Raw genomic sequence first — 15,116 nt, forward strand, 5'->3', positions numbered from 1 at the left:
CAGTCCCATTGAAAGTCAATGGCGTATGACTGGGCCGCCGTGGGTCCTGCCATGACAGGGCTGGTAAATCCCAGCCTATGTCTCTGTAATGGTGATTATATCTAACCCATTTATCTCTATTTGTGCCACTAAGTTTGTCCATCCTGATTAAAATGCTTAATTGAGTCTTATAGAACATAAGAACTAGGAGCAGGAGGAGGCAATTCAGCCCCTCGAGCCAGCTCCATCATTCAATACTATCATAGCTGATCTCATCTTGGCCCCAACTCCACTTCCTGCCCGTTCTCTATAAAGTTTCAACTCATTACTAATTAGAAATCACCTCCTTAAATTTACTCAGTGTCCCGGCATCCACTGCACGCTGGGGTAGCGAATTCACCACCCTTTGAATAATTTTTCCACATCTCTGTTTTAAATCTGCTCTCCCTTGTAGTGATATTCAAATATGAATATACATGATCAATGTATGTAAATGTAGTACAGTCATTTCAACACTAAATGGCTCACAGTCAGATACTATAAGAACTGATTTCCCATCTTTTCTTCGTCAGGTGACAGATGATATTAGAACAGTGAACAAGCGAGACATAGCATAGCTAGAGTGAGAGAAGTTAGAACTAGTTTGTTAGAATAGTGTATAGTTATGTAGTTATCTGTATTGTACTTTATTGTTAGTTTGGTATTAAGTAAAAGGACTCACAGTTTATTATTTTATTGCTCATTAAATAGTTCGGGCGAGATTCTCCGCAAATGCGGAGAATCGTAAAGGCTGCCGTGTGACAGGCCGTGACCCACGGCAGCCTTCACGGCCACTTCCGGGGCCAATCCTACCCCCCGGGCGGGGCTAGGAGCGCGGCCCCATGTATCACGGCGGCGCGGCCTTGACGACGGTCGTCAAGGCCGCACGCCAAGCGTCATGCCGGCTGACGCAGCCGATGACATGAGCCGCGCATACGCTGGTTGGACAACGCCAACCCGCGCATGCGCAGTTGCTGTTTTTTCCCTCAGCCGCCCCGCAAGACGTGGCGGCTTGATCTTGCGGGGGGGCGGAGGGAAAAGAGTGCGTCCATTACGGATGCACGGCACCCTTGGCACGGCCGTGGTACTGCTGTGCCAATCGGGCCCCCAGATGACCCAACCGGGCATCTGGCGCCCGGTTCACGACGGCAGCAAGCAGGTGTGTTTGCTGCCATGTTGAAACGGGCACGAAGGCCCGGCCGCTCGGCCCATCAGCCTCGGAGAATCGTTGCTCGCCGTAAAAAACGGCGAGCGCCGATTCGTGGCGTGGGTCAGGCGTGAGGGGGGAGCGTGAAGGGAGGGCGTGAAAAATGTCGGGAGGCCCTCCCGCTATTCTCCCACCCGGCGTGGGGGGGGCGGAGAATCGCGCCCGAAAGACTATTGGTCATTTTATCATCCTGGTGGATTCAAGAGTAATATATATATTTTAGATAAGTCATTATTTAAAATATAACATCCCTTACCCTAAAACTGTGACCTCTAGTTTTAGATTGTCCCACTCTATGTCTACTTTGTCAATAACTTTTATCATCTATATACCTCAGTTAGATCTCCTCTCATTCTTCTAAAGACAAGAGAGGATCGGCCGAAACTGCCCAACCTCACTTCATATGACAAACCCCTCATCTCAGGAATCTATCTCATGAACCTCCTCCGAAATGCCTCTAATGCCACTACATATTCCCTCCAATAAGGGGACCAAAACTGTGCACAGTGCTCCAGGTGAGGCCTCACCAATGCCTCGTACAGTTGCAGCAACATTTGCTTACTTTTCTATTCCATCCCTTTAGCTGCTGTACCTTGATGTTGGTTTTCTGTGATTCATGCGCGAGGATGCACATTCGTTTTTTTATACCTCTTCTTTTCATGGACCATATTTACAGATGCACTAATACCATCAAACTCTCTGGGTGGGATTTCCCGTTCCCTCTTACCGGCCAGATCTTCTGATCCCACCGGTGGCAGAAACCCCCCCTTCCATCCATCAAAGCGGCAGGTTCCCCGGCAGCAGGGCAGGCTTGCCATACAAAGTGCCGTCGTCCTCAGCAGGACCGGAAGTTCCCGCAGTCGGCAAACGGCAAGCCACCTCCGCCGCTACATCCACCACTGGGAAACACATCGTGCAGGGGAGGGGGGAGGTGGCAGAAAATCCTGGCCTCTGTCTCTTCCTGCCCAACTCTGAATCTTTCCCCAAATCGGCAGACAGCTTTAATCATAAAAGAGCGAAGCAGCACAGTAGCATTGTGGATAGCACAATCGCTTCACAGCTCCAGGGTCCCAGGTTCGATTCCGGCTTGGGTCACTGTCTGTGCGGAGTCTGCACATCCTCCCCGTGTGTGCGTGGGTTTCCTCCGGGTGCTCCGGTTTCCTCCCACAGTCCAAAGATGTGCAGGTTAGGTGGATTGGCCATGATAAATTCCCCTTAGTGTCCAAAATTGCCCTTAGTGTTGGGTGGGGTTACTGGGTTATGGGGATAGGGTGGAGGTGTTAACCTTGGGTAGGGTGCTCTTTCCAGGAGCCGGTGCAGACTTGATGGGCTGAATGGTCTCCTTCTGCACTGTAAATTCTATGTAAAATTGAAGAAAGACCATATATATTTTGTTCTCTCTGCTACAGACTAGTATCCTACTGGAGTGTGGAAGTGATGGAGTATGTATCCCAGATCTCCACCTGACTGCAACAGCGTAAGTGTGTTTCTTGCTTCTGGTTCTGTGCTGCACTCTGATGGCTGTCTCTCCCAAGAAGATTCAAAAACCATTCCCCATGAAAAGGAATAAATAATTACTGACCAGAAATATATCGCTTCTTGAAAGTCCTTTGATCAAACTTTTATGAATGCATTTGAAACTTGCAGCGTAGAGTAAAGATCCTTTGGAGAGCATTTAATTTTAAAATGAGCCAAATGCATTCTTTAATTTCTTTGTGGTCTCCTATAATCGCTATTTCTAAAACGGGCATGACCTTCGTAAAAATGTATCTGAAGACGTGTTACTTGCTCACTTACTAACATGCTCTGCTTTTCATGTGAATCATGCTGAAACACATTATCAGGTTATGATGATTTTCATTGTACCTACAGCTGAGTTGGTCTGAAGCTTTGGAATTCTTTTCCTAACCATCTTTGACTCCTGCCTCCCGTTCCTCCATAGTCCCAGATGACTATCCTACCCAGAGAGTTTGATGATATTAGTGCATCAGTGAATATGGTCCATGCTTTCCCCTTTGAGGGGGAGAGCTGACTGGTGGAGATTTAACCTGAGGATCACCACACCTCAGGTGAGGGGCAAGGAAAAAGGCGGGACTTCATGGATAACCACAGCCGCTACGGGAATTGGGTCCACACTTGCTGCCCTTGCCCTGCATCACAAACCGGCTGTCCAGCGGACGGAGCTAAACCAGCCCCCATCCACCTTCCAACTATACCACAGTCGTGAATACCTACCCCTTTGAACAATTTTTTGGTATCCAGTCCTAATATCTTGTTAAGTGGCTTGGTGTTACATTTTCCTTTGTGACACTCCTGTGAAGTACCTTGCCATGTTAAAGGTGCTATCCAAGTACAACCTGTTAACATACAATGATGGAAATATCTGTTCTGGCCTTTTTCCTCAGCTCAAGAAAAAAAGCTTCCCAAATAATTTTTCAGGGAACCAGTGCCCCTTTAGCTTCCTCCCACTTGGGTGAATTCCAGAGTCACAGTCCATCCTGCAGTGCACATAGAGTTCAGTAACCTCCTCTTTGGCCTCCACTGGTATCCTGGATTCAAGCACTCAGAGGACCCTGATCTATTTTGCCCTCCCTGCCAGTTAGAAATTCCATGTTTCCACTTCAGCACCCACTCCAATGCCACAGCTCAGGCTTCAGAATCACGAGATGGCACACTGCACAGCACAGCTCAAGGCAATTATTCCAAATGGCATCACTTTGGTCAATGCCAATCACAGCCTGGGGTGGCACTGGTGAGACTGTCAATGAACGGATCAATGACGGGGTTCAGGAGCTGAGAAATCCACCAAACCTCCGAGCCACTATCCAATGGCTCCTGTTGCAAAGGAGGTGTGAGTGGACAGGATCCAGATCCCAGGGTCAAATGGATCATTGACAATCGCTGTTCAGGGCCAGGCATGGCAGATGGCCGCTTGGCCAAGTCATCAGGCCCCAGAAAAATCTCAAGAGGGAGAGAGAGAAAGACAGAGAGAGAGAGAGGGAAAAAAATAAATATACCTTTTGGAGGAGACCTCACCTCACTGGGAATCTCCATGTTTTTGATGGATGAGGAAACCTGGAAGCCATTTATGACCGAGTTTCTCTCAATTATTCCACAGAGATAAGAAGCTTCTGCTGGCTGGTGAATTAAATCCGCTCACTGTGAGTATCAGTGCAGCCAATCATGCAGACAACGCCTATGAGACAGAACTCCATATCCCCATCCCTCAGCAAATAGACTTCATAAGTGTTGTGCGCGACAATAAGGTATGGGCAGCATCATTAATTTATGTGTGTATCATACAGGGCTCCATTCACTAACCTTTTAGTGGATTTTACTACATTAAATACTTGGGGGGGGGGTGATCTTATGATCAAATGTCTATTTCACTATTCACTGGCACAGCCCCATTGGCATCGATCCAGGTACTTTGAAGGTTTAAAGAAAGAGCACCTAACATATTCTTTTAGGGTGTGTTTATTGTGGGCATGCATTGGACAGACATTGGCTGACCCCCTTCCCGCTCACTGGACATTACCATCTCCCAACATCAACAATATCTAAAAATTAAACAGGTTGGGATGCTTTTGGGTTTTACTATAATTACAACCAAAACACATATGCCAGAGTTGTAAAAAAAATGTTTTTCCTTAACACTGATATGTGTTTAACAAAACTATCAGCAGTTGATGAGAAATAATGAAAGCAACAACTTATGTTCTCTTTCTTCCTACACACTTTCAGTTAACCTATCTGGTTTTTTCTTTCTGTCTGGGTGTCTCCTTCCATTTACATTAGCTCTGCTCTTTCAACATCTCTTCCTTTGTCATGAACTTTGACTACCAAATCCATCTAGTGGTTGACACTGATATTGATTGATTTGTGTTGATCATAGCCTCTGGGCGTGATTCTCCGTCGGCTAACGCCGGAATCGGGAAACGCGAATGGGCGGACAATCGGTTCCGATGCCAAAATCACAGTGGGTGCCAATTTAAAGGCAAATCGCAATTCTCCATCGCCTCGACACGGGCGTCAATGGATTCCAGAACGCACTTACAGTAAACGCCATTGGCACATCATTAGCCGGCCTGACCTGATATTCTACGGGTCCTCCGCTATTCTCCACGTCCAATGGGCCCAATTCCCAATGGCGAGGATCATTTGTGCTTTTAAAAATCATGAAACTGGCATCATGGCTGGTGAGGGAGAGAGAGGAGGTAGGACAAGGAGAGGCATGACTGTGGGCTGCCAGTCCTGATTCTGCACAGGCTGGCTGGGGTGGTGGGCGTGTCCTTCCAGGGCTTTGGGGGGTGGTTGTGGTGATGGGGAAAAGGGCTGTGGGGCCGGGCTGACCCCCTACAGGACTGTGGCAGTGCCCAAGCACAGATCGCCATAGACACGGCCGGCAAGGCAGCCATCTTGCTGCGCAACCCACTGACCACCCACCTTGGCTTTGGTTCCGCAGAGTGCCACCGGCCCAATGAGTGCACCCACCCCACCATCCCTGCACACCACCCTTCGCCATAGCCCTCCCCCCCCCCCCCCCCATCCAGCCACCACCCACAAGAGGGGCATCAGGCGGCCCACCCAAGGACAATGGCCATTGTAGCCCCTACAGGGGTGCCGGACGGGGACTGCAAAGCGTACCGCTGGCAAGGGCAGTGCCAGCCGACGGTACCCCTGGATCAAGGATGGGCGCCAGGGTCAGACTCCGCCACAGTGCAGGGCACCGATGGGGCCGGGGTGCATAGAAGAGGGGAGGGGGACATTCAGGGTCAGGGTCTGCAGTACCAGCCAGGACCACCATGTCGCTGGGTGGACCTGGTTTGGCATAGGCATGTGAACATGTCGGCCTTTCACTCCCTGCAGACAATGGATATTGAAATACAAACAGCAATGGTGGCTTTCCTGCTAGTGCCTGCAGCCCTGCGGGTTGGCCGGCAAATGACCCACATGACACTGAAGGAGTCTTTCTCCAATCTTCACTCAATATATGAATGGCCCTTGTCTCTTTACAAAATCTCTGGCATATATTTCTCCATGTCACTTGTTGACTTTTCATCATTATTTTCTTTTTTTTTAAAATTTAGAGTACCCAATTCATTTTTTCCAATTAAGGGGAAATTTAGCGTGGCCAATCCACCTAGCCTGCACATCTTCGGGTTGTGGGAGCAAAACCCACACAGACACGGGGAGAATGTACAAACTTCACACGGACAGTGACCCAGAGCCGGGATCGAACCTGGGACCTCGGCGCCGTGAGGCAGCAGTGCTATTCACTGCGCCACCGTGCTGCCCTCATCATTATTTTCTGACTTGCACTGTACTTTCAAAATTTTATGCCTTACCTTCACTTTGTCTTCTGCTTACTGACAATCTACAGACCACTCCCAATATATTCTATCATTGAGGAGTTGACACACTGAAACAAATATGTAAACTAAGTCCGGGGAAAATTAGAATTATACACTATAATCCTTTTGAGTGTTCTAAATTCTCCTTTGTCCTCTGGTCTCTTTGATTTCAAAATCTCCTTCACCTTTTCCTGCTTTGGGTGGATACCTTCACCATCTATTTGTTGACGCAGTCATCTTACACTTGACAGCACGAAGCAGCGGTTTAGCTTTGAGGCCATGCTGTTGATCTTCCTGCTCGATAACATCAACTTCTGTTTCTACATCTATCATATGCATATTTGAGGATTTCTATACTCCTGAACTAGCCTCGATCTATCACAAATTGGTGCATGGCTGTGACCTGGAGGATTACAGCTTTCTGTACTCCTGTGTGCTGCCTGAATATGATCCACTTTCTCACAGGCTGCACTTTGACTGGCAATGGGGATATTTCTCTTATTTTGAGGCACCGTGGCAATGGTAGTATCTAGCTTTCTGACTCTGAGTCTGTAAACTTGGTGGCTGTAGCCTGGATATTGCTGAAATCCAGTGGACCTCCCATGCCAGCTCAGGAAAAGTATTCCCTTCTAATCTATCTATGTCTCTTTCTGCTATTTCCATGGCTGTGGCCCCATCCCAAGCCTCCTTCCACATCAGTTTATTGCCTTGGCCTGGAATTAGTTGTTCGTTCAGCCCTCCACAAACATGTCCCTGAGGTCAATTTCGAAGTTTATTCCATACCCATAGCTACGAGAGAGTTTCTTTAATTCGAGAATGTAATTTGCAACAGTCACACTTGTCAAGTGCTTCCTTTGACAGAGCATGTCTCTCAGTGCAATTTCATTCTTACTTATGCAATAACAAAGGGGCAGCACGGTGGTGCAGTGGGTTAGCACTGCTGCCTCAATGCGCCGAGGTCCCAGGTTCGATCACGGCTCTGAGTCACTGACCGTGTGGAATTTGCACATTCTCCCCGTGTTTACGTGGGGTTCGCCCCCACAACTCAAAAGATGAGCAGGCTAGGTGAATTGGTCATGCTAAATTGCCCCTTAATTGGAAAAATGAATTGGGTACTCTAAATTTTCTTTTTAAAGTTATGCAATAACATGAATCCAGCAGTGCCAGGCACTCATGGAGAACATTGATAAGACACCACCTCAAAATCAATTAGCCCTATCATGATGAGGAAAACATTTAGTTTATCCTCATCTTACTTCATTTGCTCTCAGCCAAATGTGTAACAGTGGTTATCACTGCTGCCTCACAATGCCAGGGACCCAAGTTCAATTCCGTCTTCGGGTCACTGTCTGTGCGGAGTCTGCACGTTCTCCCCATGTCTCTGTGGGTTTCCTCCTGGTGCTCCGGTTTCCTCCCAAAGTCCAAAGATGTGTAGGTTAGCTGGACTGGCCGTGCTAAATGGCCCTTCGTGTCCAAAGATGTGCAGGTTAGATGGAGTTACAGGGATAGGGAGGATGAGTGGGTCTAGGTCAGGCATTCTTTCAGAGGGTCGGTGCTGACTCAATGGGCTGAATGGCCTCCTTCTGCACTGTAGGGATTCTATGATTCTATGATTCATTTATAAGTAACCAGTTCCCTTTGTTAGGGTTGAATTTCATCATTGTCCCAACATGTGTCTTCAATGCTGTTTTTCCAATTGTGTACCGCGCTGCCTCACTATGTACCTGAATACGATTTGCATACACAGGACACTCTTTCAAATTCCCCAATCCCCTGAAACCCAACTTTAGAAATTCCATAAATGTGTCATAATATTCCTCAGCCCTTAATATCTCAAATGAAATGTAATCAAGAATTCCATGCCAGCATTGTCACCATCCTTCTGTTGTGTGGTGCATTGAGAAAGACAAACAAATGCTCAACTGTTGGCAGTCATTATAAAATTAACTTATTTACAGGTCCCCAACAGAGAGGGCAGCAGTGAGGGAAATAAAACAGAAAATGCTCAGATCTTGCAATGTACTACACATGTGCTGCATGTGCCATCGAGCCACTCCTGTTCAAGTTGAATGAAAGTAGCAGAGAACAAATGCAACAACCGTGCCATGCTATGCAAACATGCAACCTATGAACACTTAGAGTAGGACACAACCAATGGGCAGTCAGGACACTCAGAGGTGGCATCACCACAAGGGGGCATGACACAAACACTATAAAAGGGATGAGGCACTCACACCCTGCCTCTTTCCACAGACAGACATCTAGACAGTTAGACAGGGTTGATCAGCAGCATCACACCCCAGCACGTGGCTTAGAGCAAGCTGGTACAGTTAGACTGAGTTACTACAGTTAGATTAGCAGAGAGTCAAACTCATTTGAGAACTGTGTTAATAGTTCAATAAACATGTTGAACTAATTTCAGAGTCTGGAGCATCCTTTAGTTAAGACTGCATCAAGTAGCAGCCTGTGTTATCCGAAGGAACATAACATAACAAACCAAAACCCAGTTGTTTTTGTTCAGTTGGTCGTCCTGTTAACAGTCTTCCAAAACATGCAAGCTAGCAGTCTCCAGTGTGGAATAACCTTCCTCTCACAGAGTGGTCTAAAGATCTTACGGTGTGAAAGTCAGCTGGTACTCGTGGAGCATCTCCAGCTCAGAAACAGCTGCTACTTTGCAGTCCTAGGACTGTCGATGTCAACGGCTGATTTGTCAAGTCGAGCTGAAGCTGAGCCATCCATTGGCCTGGCATGGTAGCATAGTGGGTAGCACTGTTGCTTCGCAGCTCCAGGTTCCCAGGTTCAATTCCCGTTTGGGTCACTGTCTGTGTGGAGTCTGCACGTTCTCCCTGTGTCTGCGTGGGTTCCCTCCGGGTGCTCCGGTTTCCTCCCACAAGTCCCGACGGACGTGCTGTTAGGTGAATTGGATATTCTAAATTCTCCTTCCATGTACCCAAACAGGCGCTGGAATGTGGCGAGTAGGGGCTTTTCACAGTAACTTCATTGCAGTGTTAATGTAAGCTGACTTGTGACAATAATGATTATAAAATAAAAGGTAGAGTTGACGTCATGAATTCTCCAGATAGGTCTTTTGCTGCTTATTTGTTTAACCCGTAACTCCTTATCCCTACACATTACCTGCCTCTAATTGTGAACAATTTAAAAGGTCTCTCATTGCTAATAAGTTAGTTTGAATCCACCTGGGAACTGGGTCAGATGTTTTATTACAAATCATCACCAGGTATGGACAATATCATACAGTGACCTCTTTATATGTGGCATCATCAGTTGCAACTGTGGAAAATCAGTTCCGGGGTTCACTCACTGTAGGTCAGAACCATGCATGGCCCTATGTTTTATACGACTGCTGTTCCCAACTGGGGAGCAGTGGGATGATGTGACTGTGAGGAAAGGGGGAGAAATCAGTCACATTTCTTGCTGCCAAACACTATCCACTGGCTCCCGCTGGTAACATGTGTTTGGAGTAATGGGTGAGAAGGAAACGCGGCGTAGCTGTGAGGCCCTCTATGGTTGAATGACCAACGCTCATTGCGTAGATTCACACACAGAGAATGGCTGAGCAACCGAAGAGTGACTGGCATCTTCACTTCCATAAACTACAACGTGGGTTAGCACATTTACCAGGATGAGAAAACCTTATATTTTGGCAAAAATTTGTAAAGGTCGTTAATTGAAAACTGAGTGCTGATGAGACGATTGGGTGGTGGCTGGGAGGAGTTCCTGATCCCTGCAGTAAGGAAAAGCTCATTATTGCACCAAGCCAAGAACCCTGACATGTGGATTAACACTGGGTAGTGAAGATACAGCAACTTTTGATACAGAGTGATAGATGTTTACAGCATGGAAACAGGCCCTTCGGCCCAGCTTGTCCATGGCGCCCAAAGTCTAACTGCTTTTTAAAAGACAGAATCTTACCCGCCTCTACCACTGCCTCTGGCAGCTCATTCCAGATGCTCACCACCCTCTGTGTGAAGAAATTCCCCTCTGGCCTCTTTTGTATCTCTCCCCTCTCACCTTAAACCTATTCCCTCTAGTTCTAGACTCCTCTACCTTTGGGAAAAGATGTCGACTATCTATCTTATCTATGCTCCTCATTACTTTATAGATCTCTGTAAGATCACCCCTAAGCCTCCCACGCTCCAGGGAAAAAAGTCCCAGCCTATCCAGCCTCTCCTTATAAATCAGACCATCAAGTCCTGGTAGCATCTTCGTAAATCTCTTCTGCACTCTTTCTAGTTTAACAATATCCTTCTTATAATAGGGTGATTTGAACACAGTATTCCATGTGTGGTCTTACCAATGTCTTGTACAACTTCAACAAGAAGCCCCAACTTCAGTATTAAATATTCTGACCAATAAAACCTAGCATGCTGAAGGCCTTCTTCACCACCCTGTCCACCTGCGACTCCACCTTCAAGAGGTTATGAACCTCTACCCCAAGATCTCTTTGTTCTGTAACTCTCCCCAACTCTCTACCATTAACTGAGTAGGTCCTGCCCTGATATGAACTACCAAAATGCATCACCTCACATTTATCCAAATTAAACTCCATCTGCCATTCATCGGCCTACTGGCCCAGTTGGTTAAGATCCTGTTGCAATCTTATATAATCTTCTTCGCTATCCATTTTGCCATCTGGTGTCATCTGCAAACTTACTAACCATGCCTCCTACATTCTCATCCAAATCATTTATATATATATAACAAATAACAGTGGACCCAGCACCAATTCCTGAGGCAATATCAATTTGCAAAGAATGATCACAACCACCTGAAATTCATGGTTGTACAATTCCAACAATTAATGGCCTTTATAACTTTGTCAAGAAACTGGTGGGTTATTTTGCCGTGTGCCAGCTAATTTAACAGATTCCTGGTTGTCTTCATAATGTGTGTATTTCTTTCTTTAAGAACCTCACTAAGCTCAGCTGTAACCCCAGAATGGAGAATGACACTCAAGTAGTGATCTGTGACCTTGGTAACCCCATGAAACGTGGCGCAAAGGTGAGACCTGCAGAATATGTGCCTATTGCATAATACTAGATGTACCACATAATATTGCGAATTAATTTACCCCAATACTTTCCTTCATTCTTTTCTCTTGTTACCGGGGCCTGGTCCATAGCACTGATTTCTCCTGCCCCCTTTCTCCCTCCCATGTGGCCATTTCTGGCAAGTCTGCCAAGGCAAAAAGAGTGGCTGGGGGAAAGGGTGGGGATGTGTCACTGCTGAGTCCGATTTCCCACAATTGGTTTTTTTTCCCCAGGACTCACCAGATACCAAATGGACTGCGGTAGTCCGAGAATGTGGCCCACCACCATCTTCTCAAGGGCAACCATGCTTGGGCAAGGCCACATCTCAAGAACAAACAAAATAAAACCCAAATTGATTTTTGCTCTATGCATCTCCTGAACTGTACAGGAGAAATTGCAATGCTCTAGCTTTCACCCAGGCTGCAATACACCACAGCCCGGTCTTGGAGTGGTGTGGCATGGTGGCACGGTTGTTAGCACTGCTGCCTCATAGCACCAGGGATTCGGGTTCGGTTCTGGCCTTGGGTGATTGTCTGTGTGGAGTGTGCACGTTTTCCCCGTGTCTGCCTGGGTTTCCTCCGGGTGCTCCGGTTTCCACACGGTCAGAAGATGTGCAGGTTAGGTGGATTGGCCATGCTAAATTGCCCCTTAGTGTCCAACGGTTAGGTGGGATTGCAGAGATAGGGTGGGGAGTGGTTTTGGTGGGTTGCTCTTTCGGAAGGGTCAGTGCAGACTAGATGGGCCAAATGGCCTCCTTCTGCACTGTAGGGGTTCTATAATTCTATGATTCTTTCACACAAAGAAACTACATATAAAATAGAAGCAGGAGGAGGCCATTCAGCCCTTCGAGCTTACTCTGCCATTCATTATGATCATGGCTGATCATCAAGTTCAATACCCTGATCCAGGGTATTAGTCCCAAGAGCTGAAATTACACAATGTTTTGGCCTCAACTACTTTCTGTGCTAGTGAATTCCACAGATTCACCACTCTCTGGGTGAAGAAATTTATCTTCACCTCAGTCTTAAAAGGGTTCCCCCTTATCCTCAAACTATGACCCCTAGTCTTGGACTCACCCACCATCGGGAACATTATTTCTGAATCTGTCTAATCCTGTTAGGATTTTATAAGTTTCTATGTGATCTCCTCTCACACTTCGAAACTGCGATGAATATCATCCTAGCTGATTTAGTCTCTCCTTAAATGACAGTCCCGCCATCTCAAGAATCAGCTTGGTAAACCTTCGCTGAACTCCCTCTGCAGCAAGAACATTCTTCCTCAAATAAGGACACCAAAACTGCACACAATACCACAGATGTGACCTCACCAATGCCCTGTACAATTGCAGTAAAACATCCTATTCCTATACTCAAATCCTCTCGCTTTGAAGGCCAATGCATCATTTACCTTCTTTACAGCCTACTTTACCTGCATGCTTACTATCAGCAACTGATGCACGAGGACACCAAGGTCTTGCTGAGTTTCAACCTCTCTCAAATAATAGTCTGCCTTCCTATTTTTGCCACCGAAGCAGATAACCTCACATTTATCCACATTATACTGCATCTGCCATGCATATGCCCTCTCACTCAGCCTGACCAAATCCCGTTGAAGCATCTCTGCATCCTCCTCACAGCTCACCCTTCCTCCCAACATTCACCTACTGCTAATTCGGAGATAATACATTTAATCCCAAACCTTCCTGAACTGTATGGCTCATGAGGTGTTCTATTCAGCCACTGAGTCATCCAGCCGGTGAACTCCACTCCCCTTTTACTGCGGTTTCACAAAAAAATACACATCAGCCCATAAAATACAACCTCTGAAGTTTAGTTTATTCTTGTGTGTGTGAATGCTTTGTAAATGATGATTTAACGTTATGTCCCCTTTTCGCATTTGGATGTTTTGGACATGAACCCCACATGTCCCCTGCAGATGGAGTGACTTTAATGTTAATCAGCCTGTGCTGAATGAGAGCTTCGGTTTGTTATGACAAGTCTTCTGATAAATCCCCAGGGCTGTAGCAGAAACACTGACTGTAAAATAAAACTCTGAGCTGTTACCTAACGTATTAATCAAGGCCTGGATTATTTGCTTTGCTGTGCATTGATTATTAATTGCTGCTTGACTTTATTTATACGCTAAACAGCTGGCCTCTTGACTGAAGCAGCTGCGATGACAATAAAACCAACCCATCGACTTTGTTGCTCTTTAGTTATCTGCAGGGCTCCATTTCACGGTGCACAGCTTGGAGCAGGTGGAGAGTGTCACATTCAGCATGCAGATTAAAAGGTAAACAAGACAGAGCCTCAGCAATGAAAGGACTGGAACATACAAATCCGATCAAAGGTCATGATATATCTAAGCTCTTGGCTTTGGTAAAGGCAGCAAAACTGAGCCTGTGGCTGGCCAACTCTTACAAATATGCTGTCCAGGCAAGGAAAATATGTGTTGGGGAAGTTTTTGGGCAAGAGGTTGGGACATCCGGCCATGAAATAATTCTTTTTTTTTTTTTTTTTCTTTTTTTTTACAATTTAGATTACCCAATTATTTTTTCCAATTAAGGGGCAATTTAGCGTGACCAATCCACCTACTCTGCACATTTTTGGGTTGTGGGGGCGAAACCCACGCAGACACGGGGAGAATGTGCAAACTCCACACAGTGACCCAGAGCCGGGATCGAACCTGGGACCTCAGCGCCGTGAGGCGGTTGTGCTAACCACTTGGCCACCGTGCTGCCCTCATGAAATAATTCTTAACAGCAAGGCCTGTGGTTTATGTTCCACTTGTGATAGGACCATGAGAGGCTGCAGAAAAGCCGCTGAGATCAGGAATTTCTCCTGAAAGATTGCCTATGCACAAGAAAGACAACCTTCTCTTATTCATTCATGGGATGTGACCAGCATGTGGTCATTGGTTCGGCTAGAATTTATCGCTCATTAACTGAGTTGCAAGCCAGGCCATTAAGAGTTAATCACATGTAGGCCAGACCAGGTAAGGGCAGCAGATTTTGTGAACCGAATCAATTTTTACAACGATCGACAATCGTCACCATTCGACTTTGGGCAGGATTCTCCAGCCATTCATTGGTGACAGGATTCTCTGGATCTGCCGGCAGCGCACCCCCCGCCCTCGGTGGCGGGGAGGACCAGCAATGGAGAATGTCGGTCCTTGACTTCAAATTTCACCACCTGCCGTGGTGGGACCCCAGAGCATTACCCTGGGTTTCTGGTCCAGTGACCATACCGCTACGCCATCATGTCTAGCTTTAGCATGGCCACTTCTCTAATTACAATAATGTATGAGGGCTTGGAAATCGGGCTCAGTGAATTGGCAATGCACGATGCTGACCTCAAGGAAAGGTGCCCGCAAAGATCCAATGATCTCTGTGGCATGCCGTTTTCCTTTCCTGATGTCAGTTTGATGTCAGTTGGCACCAGATCTAGTGGATCTCCAAATGTCCAGAAACAGTCGTCGTCATGCGTG

The 15,116-nt window shown here is 46.7% G+C and overlaps 1 protein-coding gene across 1 annotated transcript in view; it reads left to right on the forward strand.

Moving 5' to 3' along the window:
* Positions 1 to 15,116, forward strand: part of LOC119954309 (integrin alpha-8-like) — a 194,029-nt gene that overhangs the window by 127,468 nt on the left and 51,445 nt on the right. Inside the window, exons 19-22 of the mRNA XM_038779427.1 lie at positions 2,635 to 2,702; positions 4,344 to 4,491; positions 11,509 to 11,601; positions 13,846 to 13,922. Coding sequence (XP_038635355.1) covers positions 2,635 to 2,702; positions 4,344 to 4,491; positions 11,509 to 11,601; positions 13,846 to 13,922 — 386 coding nt within the window. The remainder of the gene's footprint in view (positions 1 to 2,634; positions 2,703 to 4,343; positions 4,492 to 11,508; positions 11,602 to 13,845; positions 13,923 to 15,116) is intronic.

The sequence above is a fragment of the Scyliorhinus canicula genome, chromosome 19 (genome assembly GCF_902713615.1).
Source record: "Scyliorhinus canicula chromosome 19, sScyCan1.1, whole genome shotgun sequence".
Lineage (NCBI taxonomy): Eukaryota > Metazoa > Chordata > Chondrichthyes > Carcharhiniformes > Scyliorhinidae > Scyliorhinus > Scyliorhinus canicula.